Here is a 22,246-nt window from a genome sequence, read left to right as displayed (position 1 = left end):
TGAGCTGACCAAAAGCTTCAGTCTCTGTATTTTGGTTGTTCCGCTGAACTATATACGTTGGCTTCATGATTTTTTTTTTACTTTATCGCACATGATCGTTTATATGAATGAAAACAAATAATAGCTAAAATATTGAAAAATAAAACACATAATTACTTTTTTTCATATTATATCTATCCTTATATCTATCATATCTGTCTATCCACTATCTATGTTATAAATCAATCTATGGAACTACATGATATATCTTTCTGTTAATTTGTCTATCTACTCTGTCTCTCTCATTCTCTATCTACCAATCTATCTGTCTATCTATCTATCCATCTAACATCTATCTCTCAAATTTTCTATCTATCCATCTGTCTCTCTTTATTTCTCTCTATCCATCTATTAATCTACTCGTGCAATATCAACACTGCTTCGACTTCCTTCGTGAGTCTATTTCCTCAGCTCTACTTTTCCCTTTTTGTGCTCGATTCGATTCAATTACTACTTTATTTACTTGTTACCATTGTTAAATGTCTTGTATTGTATAATTAGTTTTTTTTTCTGAAGGTTGCCTCCTATTCTCTTTCAAATCCCACCTCTTGCTTTCCCTTCTCTTTGTCTTATCCCAATTTCTTTCCCTTCTCTCACCTCTTTCCTCTTCTCTCTCCTCTTTCTTCTTAATCTTTCATTCCGCTTTTTTCTTCTTTTGTGACACTTTGTAGTACTTTTGGCCTTTTGTATTTATTTATGATACATTACTTTTTCATCTATATGAATTTGTATTGTATTTGATATTTATTTATAATGTTTACTTTATATTTTGTTATGATTCTATTTGTATGTAAACATTCACTTATTTCAGTCTTTGACTGCTTGTGATTGTATTTTGATAGTTTTTATTGCAATAAAATCCAATATATATATATCTCTCAAATTCTCTCTATCTATCCATCTGTTTGTCTTTTTCTCTCTCTGTTTCTCTCTATCCGTCTATTTATCTCTCGAATTCTCTCTATCCATCATGTCTGTCTGTCTCTCAAATTCTCTCTCTCTCTATCTATCTATCCATATGTCTGTCTTTTTCTCTCTATCCGTCTATATATCTATCTTTCAAATTATATCTATATCTATCTATCTATCTATCTATGTAACTACAGTATCTATCTATCTGTTAATCTTCTCTGTCTCTCTCATTCTTTATCTATCTAACATCTATCTCTCTCTCTCTCTCTCTCTCTATCTATCCATCTGTCTTTCTCTAGTTTTCTCTCTCTCTCTATCAATCTATCTATCTATCTTCTATCTATCTATCTATCTGTATGTAACTGCATTATCTATCTACCTGTTAATTTGTCGGTCTTCTCTGTCTCTCTCATTCTTTATCTATCTAACATCTATCTATCTCTCAAATTCTCTATCTCTCTCTCCCCCTCTATCTATCTATCTATCTATCTATCCATCTTTCTTTCTTTCTCTCTCTCTCTCTCTATCTATCTATCTTCTATCTATCTATTTATTTATCTATCTCTCAAATTCTATCTCTATCTATCTATGTAACTACAGTATCTATCTATCTGTTAATCTTCTCTGTCTCTCATTCTTTGTCTATCTAACATCTATCTATCTCTCTCTATCTCTCTCTCCCTCTATCTATCTATCTATCCATCTGTCTTGTTTTCTCTCTTTCTCTATTTCTCTTTTTCCGTCCACATATGTATCTATCTATCTATAACATCTCTCCCTCTCTCAAGTTCTCTCCCCCCCCCCATCTATCTATCTATATATCTTCTATCTATTTATCTATCTATGTAACTACAGTATCTATCTATTTGTTAATTTGTCTATCTTCTCTGTCTCTCTCATTCTTTACCTATCTATCCATCTAACATCTACCTATCTCTCAAATTATCTATCTCTCTCTCTCTCCCCCTCTCTCTATCTATCCATCCATCAGTCTGTCTTTCTCAATTTCTCTCTATCTATCTATCTTCTATCTATCTATTTATCTATCACCTATCTATGTAACTACAGTATCTATCTATCTGTTAATTTGTCTATCTTCTCTGTCTCTCTCATTCTTTATCTATCTAACATCTATCTCTCTCTCTCTCTCTCTCTCTATCTATCCATCTGTCTTTCTCTAGTTTTCTCTCTCTCTCTATCAATCTATCTATCTATCTTCTATCTATCTATCTATCTGTATGTAACTGCATTATCTATCTACCTGTTAATTTGTCGGTCTTCTCTGTCTCTCTCATTCTTTATCTATCTAACATCTATCTATCTCTCAAATTCTCTATCTCTCTCTCCCCCTCTATCTATCTATCTATCTATCTATCCATCTTTCTTTCTTTCTCTCTCTCTCTCTCTATCTATCTATCTTCTATCTATCTATTTATTTATCTATCTCTCAAATTCTATCTCTATCTATCTATGTAACTACAGTATCTATCTATCTGTTAATCTTCTCTGTCTCTCATTCTTTGTCTATCTAACATCTATCTATCTCTCTCTATCTCTCTCTCCCTCTATCTATCTATCTATCCATCTGTCTTGTTTTCTCTCTTTCTCTATTTCTCTTTTTCCGTCCACATATGTATCTATCTATCTATAACATCTCTCCCTCTCTCAAGTTCTCTCCCCCCCCCCCATCTATCTATCTATATATCTTCTATCTATTTATCTATCTATGTAACTACAGTATCTATCTATTTGTTAATTTGTCTATCTTCTCTGTCTCTCTCATTCTTTACCTATCTATCCATCTAACATCTACCTATCTCTCAAATTATCTATCTCTCTCTCTCTCCCCCTCTCTCTATCTATCCATCCATCAGTCTGTCTTTCTCAATTTCTCTCTATCTATCTATCTTCTATCTATCTATTTATCTATCACCTATCTATGTAACTACAGTATCTATCTATCTGTTAATTTGTCTATCTTCTCTGTCTCTCTCATTCTTTATCTATCTATCTATCTATTTATCTATATATCTATCTAACATCTATCTATCTTTCAAATTCTCTATCTCCCTCTCCCTCTATCTATCTATCCATCTGTCTGTCTTTTTTTTTCTCTCTTTCTCTTTTTCCGTCCATACATATCTCTATCTATAACATCTCTCCATCTCTCAAGTTCTCTCCCCCCATCTATCTAACTATCTATCTATCCATCTCTCTGTCTTACTCTCTCTCTCTCTCTACTTCTATCTATCTATCTATCTATCTATCCATCTCTCTGTCTTACTCTCTCTCTCTCTCTCTCTACTTCTATCTATCTATCTATCTATCTATATATCTGACTATCTATCTATCTATCTTGCTATCTATCTATCTATCTATGTCTCTATCTATTTATCAGTCTTCTATATCTATCTTTCGGCATCTAAGTGTATCAATCCATCAAACTTCAATTTTCTTTCTATTATATGTATCTGTTTATTTTTATTTTGTCTGTCATTCTATTCATTTAGTTAATAATTTATATTTAGAAAAAAAACTTTTTCATAACTTTTCATTAAAAAAAAGTAACTGCAAAAGCATGTTCGGATTTCACTCATATGACTGCTCTCTGTACATGAAGTGCCGAGGAACTCTATATGCTCTGATCAGTAACTGTGCAGATTGCATGCGGTGGTGTGGGACTCGCCTGTGTCGCACGCTGCAACCAGCGACGTGTGTAGACTCTTCACTAGTCGCTTTGTGGCTATTTTTGCGGAAAATGCCTTCGCCAGGGTGTAAAACGGAAACGCGCTGCCTGCGTTCCCCGCGAGACGTTCTGTGTAGGCGAGTCAGCTGCGGCGCTGGTCTTGGCTGCGTAGAATGGTGCTAAGTTGCCACGCCCTTGCCGCCATTTTCCGGCAGAGAAATGAAAACGTGCTCCCGAACGGAACGCCGCGGAACGCCGCGTTTACTTCCTTTATCCATTTCTTCTTCTCTTCTCTATCTCTTTTCGTTAGATCATCTATGATATACATTCTTTCCCTTTCTAGCTTTTTTCTCTGCTGCGAAACAATGTACCTCTTGTCCTGATACGACAACATTTTTACCAGTAGATGACGTGGCACGTTCTTCACTTGAGGGCCGTCCCGATGGGCTCGTTCTACCTGTGGGTGTTCCATATCAAAATACTCAGTAAGAAAATGATTTACAACTTTCATGGGGTTCTCATTGGGATGAAATGGTACTCCAACGATTCTAAAGTTATTTCTCCTTGAGAAACGCTCCAACTTGTTTTCGGCTAGCTCTGACATTTCAAGACGGGATTCATGGGTCGAAATGCGTGATTCTAATTCCTTCACTTTTTTCTCGAGAGGAGTAACCTTCTTCTCCAATTCAGTTGTGCGAGCATCCTGAAAAGCTAGAGACTCCTCAAAACTAGAAAGCATTGACCGAATGTCAGATATTCCTTTTCTAACAAAGTTTTCAAAGTCGGAAGGTGGGGGATTTGGTTGTATCTCGGAAGCTGAATGTTGACGGGGCGCCGCCCCGGAGGCCGCAGTTGACGTTCCGCTACGAAGATTGATAGGCATGGTTACATTTCTATTACGTACTTAGCATACGAAAACGAGAGCTCTCGAAAACACGTCACTCCTCGGCGAACATTACGAACCTCACCTGGATATTTTTATGCTAAATATTGTATATTTTCTACTCGATGTTTAAAATGTTATTTATAACTTCCTCATTTTAAAAGAAATTAAAATACCAACCTGAGGTAGAACGCATTATGAATATACAACTAATTAATTGCAGATATTGATGGATCCAGGCACATTGAATTCATTTATAATATATTTGTTATTTATTACATGCATATTGCATTTGATTATATGATTTGTGGAGAAAAAGTGAATAAAGTCTTTCTTTGAAAAGAAAATTATAAGTGAAATACACTTTCACGAGGGCGACACTTTCACCAGCAACTCTACCAGCCTGTCTCACCAAATCAAGGGCAACATAACATGCACTACCACTAATGTTGTATATCTCATCACTTGCAGAGTTTGTAGGGTACAATACATACGGGCACAGATCCACCGTCAACACAGCAAAGCTGGACACTCCGGTTGGCCGCCATTTTAACCTCCCCAACCACTCCATCACTGACATAATGCTACAGGGCATCGAATCTTTAGGTCCCCGTCCTGACTCAGTCCGTACTAGCAGAGAGAAGCTCTGGATGAGACGACTTCGCACCACCCAACCTCATGGCCTGAACATCCAAGAGGAGAACGACTGATTTTTTCCTACTGTATAGTCCTATGTTTTTTTCCCGTCACACCTAGCGGATTACAATATCAGTTACACCATAATTATGTGTATTTAATTTTTTTCATATACATTTCTTTTTTGGATATATTTATATACATATCACTTATAGATACATATTTACACTAACCTTCTTCTCTTAGTTTGTTTATAGACGAGTCAATATACGACCAAAAATAGCCTTACCCGGAACTAATTGCAACAAATGATTTTTCAACGGTATTTTGTATTATTTGATCTCAGGAATAACATACTAAAAATCTACCAAAATCCGCATCCGGGAAAGTGGTTATTTTCAAGATGGCGTCCAAGATGGCCGCCATTCACTGAAAATCGATACAACTGACACATTATCCACCTTAGAATCCTATTTCGGTCCATATTCCATGGTCTGGTGGTACAAAAAATGATTTAGGCTAGAAAGAATTATAAGCCCTCCAGGGTACCAGGAAAATCCAAGATGGCGCCCAAATGGCTGCCATGGACTGAAATCCACAATTCATCTAAGTTTGTTTTTATTCAATGGTTTTAAGGGTGAAATGGTACATTGAAACAAGCTACAAGGACAGCCAGTGGTCTGGTGTGTCCAAAAATCCAAGATGGCTTCCAAAAATGGAGTTTAAAATGGCTGTTGATAATTAAAATGGACATAGTTCATTTCATATCCGCCTGGGACATACGGATTTTGGTGTCTAGACCATGATTTCAATGGTCAAATAAGACATTGGGACAAGTTACAAGGACAGTCAGTGGTCCAGTATGTTAAAAAATCCAAGATGGCTTCCAAAAATGGAGTCGAAAATTGCTGTTGCTACTTAAAAAAAACGACATAGTTTGCTCAATGTCCAGAAATATGATTTTTTTTTTGTCTATACCATGGGTTAAATGGGTCAAATAATACACTGGGACAAGTTACAAGGAAAGTCAGTGGGCTGGCATGTGCAAAAATCCTCAAAGGATTCTAAAAATTGATTCTGAAATGGCTTCTAATATATAAAGCGGACATAGTTCATTTAATTTTGGCCTGGGATATTTGGTTTTGATGTCTAAACCACTGGTTTCAAGGGTCAAATAATATATTAAGATAAGTTACAAGGACAGTCAATGGTCTGATATGTCCAAAAATCGAAGATGGCGTTCAGAAATTGGTTTTAAAAATATGCTGCTGATACTTAAAGCAGACAAAGCTCATTTCATATCGGCCTGAAAATGTGATTTTGGTGTCTAAAACACTGGTTTCAAGGATCAATTAATACATTAGTGCAAGTTACAAGGACAGTCAGTGGCATGGTCGGGCAAAAAAACCTAAGTTGGCTTCCAAAAATTGATTCTAAATTGACTGCTGCTACTTAAAACGGACATAGCTTCTTTCATATCGGCATGGGAGATGCGATTTTGGTGTCTAAACCACTGGTTTAAGGGCCAAAATAATACATTAGGACAGGTTTTAAGGCTAGTCTGGTATGGTATGACCAAAAATCCAGTATGGCTTTCAAAACTTGATTCTAAAATGGCTGTTGATACTTAAAAGTGGCATAGCTCGTTTTGAATCCGCCTGTGAGATATGATTTCGGTGTCTAAACTATGGTTTCAAGGGTAAAATTATATATTAGGACAAGACAATGGCAGTCAGTGGTCTAGTATGTCCAAAATTACAAGATGGCTTCCAAAAATGGAGTAAAAAAATGTCTGATGTTGCTTATATAAGGACATAGTTTGTTTAATATCTGTCTGGGGAATATGAGTTTGGTGTTAAAACATGGTTTAGAAGGGTCAAGTAATACACTGGGGTAAGTTAAAAGACCAGTCAGTTGTCTGTATGTTAAAAAATCCAAGATTAATTTTGAAATGGGGTGTAAATTGACTGTTGCTGTTTAAAAGTATGCATAGTTTATTATAAATACACCTTAAAGGTATGGTTTTGCTGTCTATACTAGAGTTTACAGGGTCAAGCAATACATTGGGTTAAGTTGAAAGGGCAGTCAGGTGTCAGGTATGTCCAAAAATCAAAGATGGCTTTAAAAATGGGGGTCTTAAATGACTGCTGTTACTTAAAAGTGGATGTAGAACATTATAAATACACCTTGGGGATATTGTTTTGGTGTCTACACTAGGGTTTCAAGGGCCAAACAATACTTTGGGACTGGTTACCATGATATGCAGCTATCCATTTTGCCTTAAAATCCAAGTTTTCTTTAAAAATGGGTTCTAAAGTGACTACTGTTACATAAAATATCTACCTGTTAGAAATAATCTTGGTGCCTACACTTAAATGCATGGGGACAAGTAATCATATCGTTTCATGAGTTGGTAACAGCACCCATTTTAATGAAATTTTAGAATCCATCATGGATTCTTTGACAAAATGGGGTACTAACCATCCTTGTTACTTGTCCGAATGTATTATTTGACCCTTCATACCACAATTTGGACACCAACATTATTTCTTGCAGATGAATATTGTAGAACTCTGACCACTATTGAATGATATGAGTCGTTTTAGATTCCTTTTTAAAAAACCCTCTTGTGTTTTAGGCAAACTGGACAACTGCATATCAATGTATCCAGTCCAAACGTATTATTTTACTCATGAAACCATAGTGTGGACACCGAAATCATATCTCCTAGATGGATTTTAAATGAATTATGTCCATTCTTAAAGTAACAGCAGTCATTTTAGACTCCGATTTTGGAAGCTTTCTTAGATTTTCGACATACTGGACCACTTACTGTCCTTGTAACTAATTTTCTGCCCTTGAAACCATGATATAGGCAACAAAATCATATGCCCTTGACGAATAAAACATGAACTATGTTCATTTTTAAATACCATCGCGGTTAATTAATACTATTTTTTAAGCCATCGTGGACTTTTGGACATACGTGACCACCAATCGTCTTTGTAACCTATCCCAATTTATTATTTGACCCATTTAACCAATGGTATAGGCACACAAATCATATTCCCGGATATTGAACAAACTATGTTGGGTTTTTTTAAGTAGCAACAGCATTTTTTACTCCATTTTTGGAAGCCATCTTGGATTTTTTTAACATACCGGACCACTGACTGTCCTTGCAACTTGTCCCAATGTATTATTTGAACATGGTCTAGACACCAAAATCATATCTCTCAGGTGGATGTGATATGAGCTATGTCCATTTTAAGGATTAACAGCCATTTTAAACTCAATTTTTGGAAGCCATCTTGGTTTTTTCGACACACCAGACCACTGGCTGTCCTTGTAACTTGTCCCGACGTACTACTTCATCATTAAAACAATCGAATGGAAACCAAATTAAAGCCACTTAAGTAAGTACTAGATGAATTGTGGAATTTTTAGACTAGAGCAGCCATTTTGGGCGCCATCTTGGATTTTCCTGGTAGCCTGGAGTGCTAATATGCACTCTAACTTGTATAAATAAATTATTTTACCCATTGGACCATGGAATATGAATCCAAATAGGATTCTAGGGTGAATAATGAGTGAGTCATATCCATTTTTAGTGAATGACGGCCATCTTGGACGCCATCTTGAAAATAACCACTTTCCCGGATGCGGATTTTGGTAGATTTTTAGTATGTTATTCCTGAGGTCAAATAGTACAAAATACCGTTGAAAAATCATTTGTTGCAATTTGTTCCGGGTCAAACCATATATTGACCCGTCTATTAATGCTTTATCATATATACTTATATGTCTTTTGCACATTATCAGTTGTTCCCCATTCTTTTCCTTTTTTCCCCCACTCTTATGCACCAGTTTATTATGCCTTTCTTTGTAACCTGTTTGACCCACCTCTCACTAATTCTCTAGTTATTCACCCCTCTATCACTGGTTTGTTCAAGATCCTGTTTGATGTTGCCAGCCTCATTATCTTAATCCCTCTTGGCCTTACTTGCACTAACTTCCCTTTGTGTCTGCCTACTCCTTTTCTTTCATCCCCTTCACTAACCTGATTGGTCTTCTCTACTCACTAATGCCCCTTTTGTCTCCTTGTTTCTAGTGTTGCTGTAGCTTGTTTGTGGTCTATATTATGGTTGTTCCACTTTATATGTTTGTCATTTTGCCTCCGACGAAGATTCTGCTAGGATCGAAAGCTTAGGCCACTTTTTGACTTTCTAATTTACTCCATTGGCTCTCTTTTATTAGATAAGCAGTTTTCAGCAGCTTCTTTTTGCCAAAAGAAAAATACCTTACATTTGTTTCTTCATGCTCTGAAGTCTACCAAACTTTTACAAGAATTTTCAAGTGGTTGGTAGCATCGCAAATTGCTTGCTTCTTTTGTTCGTTGTAATACATGGGGGTGGGGTGGAAGGATAGGCGATGCATCGATCGAATGCACAAATTTGGCAAACTTCAGGCATGTCAGGCGCGTACGATACGAAGTGTTAGATAATGCAAAAAAAAACTTTCACAAAGTGTCCTTAACGTAACCAAGACGTGTTCAACGATTTTTTATGTTAGATAATTAGAATGGTGTTTTTACTATTGGGAATGGCATGCTGCCTGACTCTAATCGACCTACATGAACACTTTGGGCTAATATGTATGGAGTTGGAAACTTATTTTGTTACTGCTATTGGAAACTTTGAAATAAACGTTAATTGAAATTGTGCACAAATCCAAATATCCCCATCCCCCCAAAAAAACCCACTTATTGTAGTTTAGTTCACTTATGTTTTGAAATATTTTAAGAAAAACATAGTACCTTTAAAAAAGGCATTTATTCTTTATTCACATCTATTCAGGAAAGATCTGATCGCCAAACAATATGCTGTACTGTTGAGAACTGACGAAGCACTTGAGGTATTGTATAATGCATAGACGCTGATTTCGTGAGATTTTTGGTTCATCGGGGGGGGGTAAGACAATCCTTCCCCATATGCTTCTGTACAAAATTCGAATTTTTAGAGGGGGACACCACCCCCCCCTCCCACCATAATCGCCGCTGATAATATAATAATACTTTTTATATATACAGTGCGTCCCACTAATAACGAAATCGAGAACTATCGATGATATATCATTACTTAATGACAAGTATAATAGACAAAATGAGCTATCATTCTGAAGCTTAGAATATTTTCATTTCATCTGATAGAAATTAGATGATTTCTCGTTTTACGATGTGTAAGGAAAAACAATTTAATGAAATTATATTTTAAAAAGTCACTTGGCGGGCGATAGGCCTTATTTGATTTTCACACAGAATATCACACCCAAAAAAAAGTTTAACATCTTCTCTTTATTTTAATATCTCAGTCACCATGGTCACAGAAAATGTAGGTAAATGAGAATAAGGATGGTGAGGGAAAGAGGAGAAGGGCTTCTAAATAATTATCTCGTATCATTTCTTGTTTCAGCCAATATTCTATGTTGAGAAGAACTGGATGGAAGAGCCTTATATTGGTGGAGGATATGTCGGATACACTGCCCCAGGTGTTATAACAAAGTACTGCAAGTAAGAAAGAGATCATTTCATGCACTAGCCGATGTGACATTGAAGTGTTTATTAATTCATTCTTATTGTGTTGTCATGAAAAATATAGGAGGCACATGATGATGATAAAAACAAAATTCGCTGCACTCTTGAATTCCAGTAAAGATGATTCACACCTAACAACCGTCGTAGGCAGTCAAAGTTTTAGAATGTTAGGTAGAATTAGATATACTGTAGAAAGGGGCGTCGATCCGTGTTTCAGCTGAGGGTGCAAAAGTGAAAAAAAAGAATGTCCAAAGCGCGCAAAATTATGATGCAGAATTTTTTTAATGCTAAATTCAATGGTTTTATAGTGTTTTCCGGTGCTTTTTAAAACACATTGGGATTGCATTTTATGAATTTTTCAAGTTTTCCAAATTCTTAAAGGGGAATCGATAGGTATGCCCCCCAAAAAAAATAAAAAATAAAAAATAAAAATCATGGGATGGGATCGCACCTTCCTCCATGATGGATGCCTCTGACTGTAGGGTTCCCCTTTTATGAGTACCCCCCCCCCCCCATCCATTTACTTGTGATTCTTTAGAGAAATCTGCTAAATCAAACGGTCTCCTCTCTCATATTTATAGGGTTATTCGAGAGCCCATTGGTCGTCTTTTCTTTGCTGGTACCGAGACAGCTACTAAGTGGTCTGGATACATGGACGGGGCTGTCCAGGCAGGAGAGAGGGCTGCAAGAGAGGTAAGCCCAATGAAGATTTTAAAAAAATATATATCATTTCAATTTGAGCTTTAGTCAAAAGGATTTGATTATCTAGTTGAAAAGGAATCATGTAAATTATGATGTTCATAAATATTTCATTACAAAGGTTTATGTTTAATTTTGGGACTTTACCATATCACTGAAAAACTAGAATTGATTCTTCCCAATCTTATTCTTTTTCGGTTACAGCCCGATAGACCGCGGGTCCGATAGACCGCGGGTCCGATAGCCCGCGGGTCCGATAGACCGCGGGTCCGATAGTCCGCGGGTCCGATAGACCGGGGGTCCGATAGACCGCGGGTCCGATAGTCCGCGGGTCCGATAGACCGCGGGTCCGATAGCCCGCGGTGTGTGTAAAATTATGGTCAGGATATAATGAGATCCAATGCCATCAAGTGGTCAAAAGGCCAATGATACGAGTCCATTGGGGTTCTATAACGATGACCCAAAGGACAATCGCCCCCCTGACATCTACTTCAAGGAAAATATTATCCCCATATTTTATCGTCAGGGACTGTTACCCCCCCCCCCCCGGAAATTTACCCTCTAGAGAGTCTAGACGCCATACGGAGCCATCGACTTGACGACATGGCGAGATACTTTATCTTGCCATGTCGACTAAATAATGGCGCGATACGTTATCCTGCCAAGTCAGTCCACTTATAAAAAGTTATATGTCAACATGGCGAGATATTTTATCTTGCCAAGTCGACTTAAATAAGTTACATGTCAACATAGCGATATATCGGGATTCTCGCCGGGGCTTGTACACTTCATATCTCGCCATGTGGACATATCGACTTGACAAGATAGAATATATCGCTATGTCAAAATAATAAGCGTATTAATTACTTAGGCGGCGGAAGCGGGGGGGGGGACCTTTCCTCCTAAATTTGAGGTGGGGGACGGTCCCCCCTAGATTTTTAGTTGAGAACCTTTTTTTTTGCTTGTCAATTTGTTTTCTACGTCCCCCCCCCCTAAATTGAGGTGGACCCCCCTAAAATCTTTTTGTCCCCCTAATTTTGGTTTATAACCTTTTTTTCTTGTCAAAATTTTTTCAAAATTGGTGGTCCTTCCTATAAATTTTGGTTGATTTGCTTGTCAATTTTTTTACCTGTGTCCATCCCAAAATTTCAGGTGGACCCCCCTAATTTTTTTGCCTTCCGCCGCCAATGATTAATTAAGACATGGCAAGATAAAGTACCACGCCATGTCGTCACGTTAATGGCATTTTCAAGGCTCCATACTAGGGGTAATTATCCGGGGTAATTATCTGGAGGGTAAATTTCCGGGGGGGGGTATCAGTCCCCGCCGGTAAAAATATGGGGATAATATTTTCCTTGAAGTAGTTGTCAGGGGGTGATTGCCCTAATTGGGTTATTGTTATAGAACCCAGGCGCGGATCCAGGATTTCGTGGGGAGGGAGGGGGGGGGGGGCAAATTTGACCTGATTTTTGGCGCCCATATGTGTACTTTTCGAAAAATGGCGCCCACTCCCTCCCGGCCAGGCTAACTAAAGTGCCTTAAATGGATTTTGAATTATCTTATAATCACATTTTAAAAAATCCAAAGACCACTTTTTCATGTGTTCTTGAAAAAAAAAATCCATGAATATATAATGTAATATCAATGGGAGCGCAAAGCACGAGCGACTTTTTTTTTTTTTGGGGGGGGGGGTTCAATTTGGTTTAACTTCTTACCAGAGTAGGCCCTATTAGAATATTCTGTGAACGGGAGCTGTAGTTTCTGTACTGTTGTGTTAGAATACCCTTCAATAATATTAATGATAACCTCTTGGGAATAATGCAATCTCGAAGCAATCGACTAATTCTCCTCATCAGTGGCGTATTTATTCAGCATGGGTGCACGGGGGGGGGGGTGGGTGGCGAGGGCACCAAGTTAAAAAAAATAAATGAAATGGGGGGGTAGACGTCAAAGAAAATCTGATATTTCATTCTTAAAATCAAATTGAGGTATCTCACAAGGCCTAAATAAATAATTAGAACGCGAAGCGCGATCTGATTTTTTTTATAGATTTATCATGTATTATATCCTGAAAGCCTAAGTCAGGGGCGGACCCAGCTTCCGCCATTAGGGTGAGGGGCCATTTTTTCACCCATATTTTCCCCGATCGGCCGCTCAAAGTTGATTTTTTTTGTTTCTTTGAAGGGGTTGTCCCAGTGCCGTAATGAGCCAACAATTTCGAGGGGGCTCGATATGGTGTATCGCATAAAATTAATAAGAAGTTGCCAGTGAGCGAAGCGAGCAAGCAAATATGCTGACATTTTTATTACAAAAATACAAGGTTGTGATAGATTTTGACATATTTGGAAAATAATATTATATTTCATCCTAATCCCTTTCCTTTTCTCTCTATTTTTTCTTAGTCTTGATTCTCTCTTTTTTTTTTGGGGGGGGGGGGGCAAAACACCCATGTCCTAACAGTCATTTCCTAGCTTTACTTTATAAGCAACATAAATGTGTAATAATCTCTTAAGCCCTATGTAATCTAAAAATGAAATTTCATGTATTTTGTCCTGAAAATTGAACATTTTGGGCAATGTTTGTGAACCTGAACAGCGTATGTAACTAGATAATTACCACGAGCGCGAAGCCGAGCAGAAATGTTAAATATTCGTTCTGGCCTGGTCGGAAAGGGACATGTTAAGGATGTTTTGCAGTTAGCCATTAAGACGATACATATTTCAACGATTAAATAATGCGAGCGCGAAGCGCGAGCTGAAAATTTTTGATATTCCAACCTAAAAAGATGAGATTTCAAATCCCCCAATGGGACATTCGATTCATGTTTGTCAATCATGAAAAAGGATGGGTAATTTTTGGTATCTTCCTACAATAATAATGCGAGCGCAAAGCGCGAGCAAAATTTTTTTGATATTCTGATTCGAAACTGGATAATTTTAGCACGTTTTGAATAAGATCAAGCTTTGTATCCTAAAAATATGCGTGCGCGTGTTTTAGAGTTAGACAGAATCCTGGCAATCTGAATACATTTCATTTTTCATCATAAAAATCAATAATGCGAGCGCAGAGCCCGAGCTGAAAATAATATTTGAAATTCCGATATGAAAAGGGTCAATTTAAGCACTGTTTACAGCACTGTGTATATAGGGAAATTTGATAGCACTATATAAATAATGCGAGCGCGAAGCGCGAGCTGATATTTTATTATTTATTTGACCTAGGATCGAGACATTTTAGGCCTAAGGACATTTTGTCATCATATAAGAATGATGACTATCTTCTCTTTGTTTTCCTAAAAATTTATTTCTGAAAAAGGGACAATTTAGTTATAATGAATTTATACAAATTTTATTTCATACTTATTAATCTGTTAAGCCTAATGAGTGTGTGAAATCTGTTGACAGTGCATGAGGCCTGAAAACTGTATATTTTAAGTATTTTTGTAATCATGAATAGGATTCATTGGTTGATATATTTTTAGCAAATAATGCGAGCGCAAATCGGGATCCGGATTTTTCTTTTAATGGGGGGATTTAAGTAGTTTGTTATAAAATTGATATATAGGTATACATAACTCACCAATCAAAAGGCGAGCGCACAGCGCTAGCTCATAGGCCTTTATTTTTTTTTTTTACAATGGAGACACCTGAAAAGGTATATTAAGAGAAGCTTATATGAAATATAAAAAGACAATACATAGGCCTACTTGGCATATAGTGCGAGCGCACAAAATGTTGCAAATGTTGATTCAAACCATTAAACGGACATTTTCCAGAGCACTTAAAACATAAATTGGTAAATAAAACAAAATAATGAAAGATCGATGTCCGAGCTGAATTATGTTTTGTATATTGATATCAAAACTTGATATTTTAAACTACATATCAGCCTATTGAGCTGTATTTATATACTGACTTAAGAAGGACTAAGGTATAATTCCTATTCTAATTGCTTGTCCTTTTCTCTTCCTTTTTTCTGTTTCTTACCCCTTTTTGCGCCACCATGGGGGGGGGGGGGGCAAAATCTTTGCCCCCTGGATCGACCTATGTATGTTGACTTGAAAAACACTAACACTTACATGTGGGATTGAAGCAGAGGATGCATACCTCATTAATCAAATATTGCGAGCGCGTAGCGCGAGCTGAATTTGACAATAACCCTTTTTTATGACCCTGAACAGGGTATCTATTTCGCTAAACAGACTTAAAACTCGAAAACATTTTTTTTTCTGTTATCGTAAAAACGGGATATTTTAATTCAGCCGCATTAATTGAAGTTTTTTGGCAGGACATATATTTTACTATAAACAGGCAATGTTGCGTCCCCGGTCGAAAATGAATTTGCATGAAGCCCTCAAAGTTCAAGGTCAATTTGGCACCCTCGGTTGAACATAAACTTGGCGCCCCCATCATGTGAAATATAACTTTGCCCTCCCTCCCCTCTCTGAAACATGTATTTGTCGCATTATGGTCAAAATTCAAATTAGCGCTCCTCTAGTTCGAACATCAATTTGGTGCCCCGCTAGATCGAACATCAATTCGGCGCCCCATAGTTCGAACGTCATTTTGGCGCCATCAAATCGACGTCCAGGTCAACATCTCCCTCTTCCGTTTCCCATCTCCTTTTCTTTCTTTTATCCTCATTCCCCTTCCTTCCTTCCTTTCTCTTTCTTTCTCTCTTTCTTTCCCCCTCTTCTTTTCCCCCCTTTCTTCTCTTTCCCCCATCTTTTCTTTCCCCCTTTTTTCTCTTTTTGCTGTCTTTTCTTTCCCTCTTTTCTCGTTTTTCCTCTCTTCCCACTTACTCTCTCTCTTTTTTCTTCTTCTTTTCCCCCTTTTCCTTACTCCGTTCTTTTCTTTTCCCTCTTCCACTTTTTTCTCTTTTCCCCTTTACTTCTCCCTTTTTCTTTTTCTTTCCTTCTCCCTTTTTTCTCTTTTAATATTTTTTCTTCTCTCTCTCCCCTTCCTCCCTTTCTCTCTTTCTTCTCTTCTTTTCCCCTCTTCCTCTCTCTCTCTTTTTTCTCATCTTTCTTCCCATCTTCCTCTCTATTTAAATATTCTTCTCTTCGTTCCTCTTTTTTTCTTCTTTTTCCTCCTTTTCCTTTCTCCTTTCTTTTCTTCTCTTCCTTTTCCCTCCTCTTTTTCCCCTCTTCTTTCCCCTTTTTCTTCTCCCTTTTTTCTTTGTCTTTCCTTTCCCCCTTTTCTTCTCTTCCTTTCTCCTTCTTACTCTCTTTTCTATTCTCTTCTTTTCCCATCTTCCTCTTTCTTATTTTATTCTCTCCCTTTTCCCCTCTTCCCCCCTCTTTTTTTTTGAGCTGGGGGTGGGGGGGGTGAGGCAGTTCCCCCTCGGCCCTCCATGGATCCGCACCTGATAGAGCCCCATGACCTCGTATCATTTGACCTTTGGACCTCTCGATGACATTTGATATATCTGATCATAATTTTACACACACTGCGGACTATCGGACCCGCGGTCTATCGGACCCGCGGACTATCGGACCCGCGGTCTATCGGACCGGGGGTCTAACGGACCCGCGGTCTATCGGACCCGCGGTCTATCGGGATGTCCCCTCTTTTTCTTATGATTCTGACCTTTTCAGTTTAAAATCAAATCACCTTCGATTGATGTCACTATTCTCGTTTGCCTAGTTTAGTGTGGCATGTTTAATTGTATTTTTGATAACTATTGTAGGGCCTATAGCATTTTTGACATTATAAAGTTTATGAAAACAATCCAGTCAACTTTTGACCTCCCCCTCTCTCTCTCGTTCCGTCTCTGTCTCTCTCCCCCTCCATATCTCACCTTCTCTCTCTCTCTTTTCTAACTCTCTCTCTCCCTCTTTATCTCTTTATTTCTCTCCAGGTTCTACATGCAATGGGTAAAGTCCGGAAAGATGAGATATGGCAAGAAGAGCCTGAATGTAAGGTAAAAGTCAGTTTCCTAAAGTCTTCTTTATTCACCCCCCCCCCCCCTTTCCCATTCTCTTAATCCCTCATTCTCAAACCTGGTTGTCATAATCCCAGCCCAGAAACATCTACAAACTTATCATATTTTCCCTTAATTCATATTTGAGGGCAGGGGGATCCAGGATATTTCAAAGGGGGGGGGCACATATAAAAAGGTTTTCGCCTAAAATTGAAGGTAATTTCGCCCGCGGAAAATTTGACATGCACAAAAAATGTTTTTTTAAAATCCAAAAATACATAAATAAAGGTCCTCAATTTAAAGAGGAGGACACGCTTGAGAAATGCGGTATTTTTGCATTACGAATTTTGATTATGGCTCTCCAAAGTGGGGGGCACGGTCCGGCTGTGCCCCTCCCCCCGAATCTGCCACTGTTTTAGGGGATCAAATTGTTCATGATGGATGATCATATCTTCTCTTTCTTCCCCACCCACCCTTCCCCCTTCTCCCCTTTCACTTATCCCCTTGCCCCTTGTAAAACCATTGAATTGTCCACCTGTCTCCTCGTGGTGCCACTCCCTCTGAATTTGAGATTGCCTTGCACATGATTTTTAATCGGTTGAAGGCATAATTGGAAATAGGCTTTAGATTTCTGAACAGGTTACCACCACAGTGCCGTCAACAGCTTTTTTATCAAGGGGGAGGGGTGTGCCATTAGGAAAAAGACAAAACTGGTGTCGGTGTCGCAAATATGTACTACATATCTACATTAGATGTGAACATAGCAACACTGATCCTAAGAACATGTCGCCCTTCTCAAATGCCCCCCTCCCCGCAGTTCCGGACCCGTACATGAATATTCATGACTTGCGTCATGTGGTCGTGTTATCGTTCACGTACATGCCACGAGTGAATCAGCACCCTCAAAAAATTACCGGTAGGCCTACCCTAGGCCTGGCCTTACGTAGGCCATAAGCCTTAGATCTAGATCGATATCTAGATCTAAAACACTTATCAAATTGCCATCAATGACAAGACAAAATGCTAGGCTACAGTGCATTAACTTCTTATCTCAAATCTGAACCTGTAATGCCTACTAAAATGCCACGATTATCTTAGAACTGGTTAATTCCGAACTTTACGCTTACTTACGTTTGACCAATAAGCTTGGTAGCCTTGGTTTAATAGGTCCGTAGTATATAGAACTGGTAACACAATTGCCGATTTCGAGCACGGGAAATAAATAAAAAAAACTTAATAAATTGCAAAGAAAATGCAGATCGATCTAGCTAGGCTCCTATTGCATTTTGTTGATCAAGGGCGTTTACTCTGCGATCGCAATAGTAATTAGTATGCAGAGCGGCGCGTTTACATGTTCTTCTCACTGACGTTATTTTGTGCCTGATGTTAGAATACGTTCCATGCTGATAAAGTGTAGATCAGAGTCTATCAAGATCTAGAGACTATAAAGACTAGATCTAAGATAAATTTATTTAGGACTATTAAACCAAAGTTACCAAGCTCATTGGTCTTACGTAAGTAAACGTAAAGTTCGAATTAGGCCTTACCAGTTGTAAATTAACCATGGCATTTAATGCGCTAGCCTATGGCCTTTAGATAGGCTAGCCTATCCTAGCCTAGCATTTTGTCTTGTCATTAATGGCAATTTGATAAGTGTTTAAGAATTCGTTATGGATATAGATCTAACTAAGCCAAAGGTCTATGTAAGGGTACCGGTAATAACGTGAACGCTAATGTCCACAATTAATTAAGGCCAATATTCCGAAGACGCAAGTCATGAATATTCATATTGGGGATCTGAACTGCGGTGGGAAAAATAATTTCGCATCTGTGCCACCCCTCCCCCCCCCCCCCCGCAACAAAAAGTTTAACGATCAATCGCTAAATGAAATGGCCTTTCAGGACCATCTTTGAAGGTGCATTCTGCTCAGTATACTGACTATATAGGAACCATTTTAGTTACGGAGCCATGGAGTCGGTATATGACTACGGCATTAGCCTGATGTATGATTCTTGCTTCCTTTCGACTTCCAGGAAATGCCTGCTCTTCCATTTCAGGAAACCTTCCTCGAGAGAAGTTTACCGTCCGTGAGCGGCTTCTTAATCTTCCTAGGAACATCTCTCACACTATTAGCAGTAGGCGAGGCTCTGTGGATGTGTAGAGGTGCCATCCAACTACAAAGGGTCAACTAAGTCACTCTCTGCAAAGGTTCAAGTACGGGGGGAAATATACGCACTGCTATGTGGTGAACTTTGTAAGACTGAATCTATACTGAATTTGAATTGAAAAAGTACGTTCTTTATAGGCGGGAGTGATGACTTACATAGCTGTCTGTGATTTCTCCGAGATAAAAGTGGACAAACACTTTATGTGTAATTCTCTCCGAATCCGCTTTGAACTGATAAACATTGATTGGATGGATCTGGAATAGTAGTGTCTATATTTATATAGAACTCGTCAGTGGTCACTCCGAGATCCCTGTAGTGATCAGAGAAAGAACTACCTACACGAGTGGACAGAAGAAACAAGAAAATATCCACTCCGACTTCACTCTAAATCCACTCTTGGGAAAACGCTCAAAGAGTGAACTTATTGCTCTCCTTTTTGTCTCGCCCACCAGAGGTGAAGGCGTTCCAAATGTCGTCCGTCCGTCACAAACCTTATGACACATAACTCCGCAATCGTAAGTCACTTTTCAACCAAACTTGAATGGTAGATGGACATGGGTGACCTGCATGTAATGCTGCAGTCGGAGGTCACATGGTAAGGTCAAAGGTCATTTTCAGGTCAACGTTAAAGTTTACATGCAAGCTAGACTCTCTTATGACACCTAACTCTGCAACCGTAAGTCACTTTTCGACCAAACTTGGGTTGTAAGTATACGAGACTTGCAGGTTATTGTGTTCGAAGGTCACATGGTATGGTCAAAGTTCATTTTAAGGTCAACATTAAAGTTTACGTGCAAGACTCTTATGACAAGTGTTATTCCATCCCAGTCATTTCACAATGAAGTTCCGATACAATTCTATTGCGTGCCCTTGCAAATTACGATATTTCTGGTTATTTTCATAAGTGGGCGAGACACAAAATCGCTTATGCCTTGTTTAACATTAAGAAATCATCCACTTTTTTTTATTGTTTTTAATTATAATTTTATCTGGGAACAGATTTATCTTGAACAAATCATTATAATTGTACATGTATAATGTAGCACATAGGCCCGGTTTTATAAAAATACACTATTAAAAATTACTGGTGTTAAAACAGTGACACGACATTTGCTCCTGCCGCCTGCGACAATTGCTCCTTGCTTTATTTCGTCTAAGATACAGGGTTAGGGTTGCAATAGGGTTTTATGTTAGGTTTAGGATAGGGTATAGTGTTAAACCCAGGGTTGAAGTTGGCAGATCCATTAGGGTGTGGAATTTACAGCGGAGCAATTGTCGCCGAAGCAAATGTCATGGAATATTATCAATCAGTCTTCCTTTACGGACTAGGCTTTCAGGTGATAAGTATGCACCATGGGTTTTAGCGTAACACCAATTGGTGCTGTAATAAGCACTATGATAACACCGATTGGTTATTGAACTTACATCATAGTAGTCATTATTTTGAAGAAAAAAATATTTCCATTCTGGCAATTGTGGAGGAATATACTTTGACTGCGACTGAGATCCATCAGTTTTCCATCTATAAATCTAAAATTTTCGAAAATGGAATGTAAATGTAAATTGCAGTTCTTGCAACTGTTAGGTAAAAAAGAATGCCGGAAAAAAATATTGAATTATTTTCTTGTAATCTATTAATGGCAATTATATAATTTGGTCTACCCCTCCCGCCCATTTATAGGCTTATTTGACACTTTGTTGTGGTAAATAAAATGAGAATTAATTCACTGCAAGGTGGTTATTGGGTATTTCTCTGAAGAATATTCTATTATTTCATTTATTGGGTAATTGGGTAAGATTTCTTATTGATATCTGGGAGTATTGCTGTGCATTTTAAATGTATTGGAGTTTAAAGGAGGATTAATACCACTTTCCTAGATCGTATGCTTGTGAAGAAAATTCGATTATATAATTTTCTTTAACAAATTGGATTCTTCAAGAAGCATCTTGTGTTTTGAATTATATGTCTTATTTTATTTAAAAACATGAATACAAAAGATTGATATTGGAATTTCGAAAGCATTATATTTCTATGGAATAGATACTAACATTATATTAACCATTTCATGTTAAGCATGCAGATGTATTCCAACTTTTATAAATCACTGCGATGGATTAAATAAACTTTCATATAACAATAATGATCAGAGATTTTGTAATATGTTTTATCTACATTGTGAATAAAAAGAGATTTTACAGGGCCACAGTCAGTAAGTGAAATACATTAAGAGACCAGTGTGATTTTGAATAGCACGTACAAGAAAAGGGAAAACGGAGACTTATCGATACTTTGTCATAGCTTATTATTGGCTTACCATTGTAAACCTCATAGTTTGCACATTAATCAGGTGTAACTCAAACGATACATGTATTACGCATGGGTGATAATTGGGATTAAAGGACAAGTTTACCCCCAACAAAAGTTTGATTTGAATAAAAGATCAGATATAAAATAAGAAAGTTATGACATTTTTAAGTTTCGCTAAATTTCACAAAATATGCATATCCCGGTCGATATGCAAACGAGGGAACTGATGACATGACTCACTATTTCTTTTGTATTTTGTTATATGAAATATTGAATATTCTATTATTCTCATCAGTGTCCTGTGAAACAAAGTGTCATTTCGCCCTGGACATGTGGATTTACCATTGTTTAACATTTTATGGTTCAGTCACGTTGGTCCTTATTGTCAAATTTGTAAAA

General features: G+C 37.8%; 1 protein-coding gene across 2 annotated transcripts; it reads left to right on the top strand.

The window, feature by feature from the left end:
- Positions 1-4,164: 4,164 nt before the first annotated feature.
- Positions 4,165-21,681, top strand: LOC129253719 (amine oxidase [flavin-containing]-like). Of its 2 annotated transcripts, none has more exons than XM_064095529.1 (6): positions 4,165-5,242; positions 10,013-10,070; positions 10,628-10,725; positions 11,331-11,442; positions 17,308-17,370; positions 19,405-21,681. In XM_064095529.1, the coding sequence occupies exons 3-6, from the start codon at positions 10,655-10,657 to the stop codon at positions 19,561-19,563; spliced, it is 405 nt and encodes a 134-aa protein (XP_063951599.1). In that variant the 5' UTR covers positions 4,165-5,242; positions 10,013-10,070; positions 10,628-10,654; the 3' UTR covers positions 19,564-21,681. The 2 variants fall into 2 exon arrangements, with proteins under 2 accessions (XP_063951599.1, XP_063951600.1); XM_064095530.1 differs by lacking the exon at positions 4,165-5,242 and adding an exon at positions 8,878-9,515.
- The last annotated feature ends 565 nt before the right edge of the window (positions 21,682-22,246 follow it).

This window comes from Lytechinus pictus, chromosome 2, assembly GCF_037042905.1.
Source record: "Lytechinus pictus isolate F3 Inbred chromosome 2, Lp3.0, whole genome shotgun sequence".
NCBI classification, from domain to species: domain Eukaryota; kingdom Metazoa; phylum Echinodermata; class Echinoidea; order Temnopleuroida; family Toxopneustidae; genus Lytechinus; species Lytechinus pictus.
Note: the sequence above shows the minus strand (reverse complement) of the source record. Positions and strands in the feature narration are given on the sequence as shown.

Excerpts from the sequence above, each read along its gene's own strand:
- LOC129253719 (XM_064095529.1), top strand. The coding sequence starts at position 10,655 with ATGGAAGAGCCTTATATTGGTGGAGGATATGTCGGATACACTGCCCCA. Across the intron at positions 10,726-11,330 it reads GTTATAACAAAGTACTGCAA|GGTTATTCGAGAGCCCATTG; the intron begins GTAAGAAAGAGA and ends TCATATTTATAG. Across the intron at positions 17,371-19,404 it reads AAGAAGAGCCTGAATGTAAG|GAAATGCCTGCTCTTCCATT; the intron begins GTAAAAGTCAGT and ends TTCGACTTCCAG.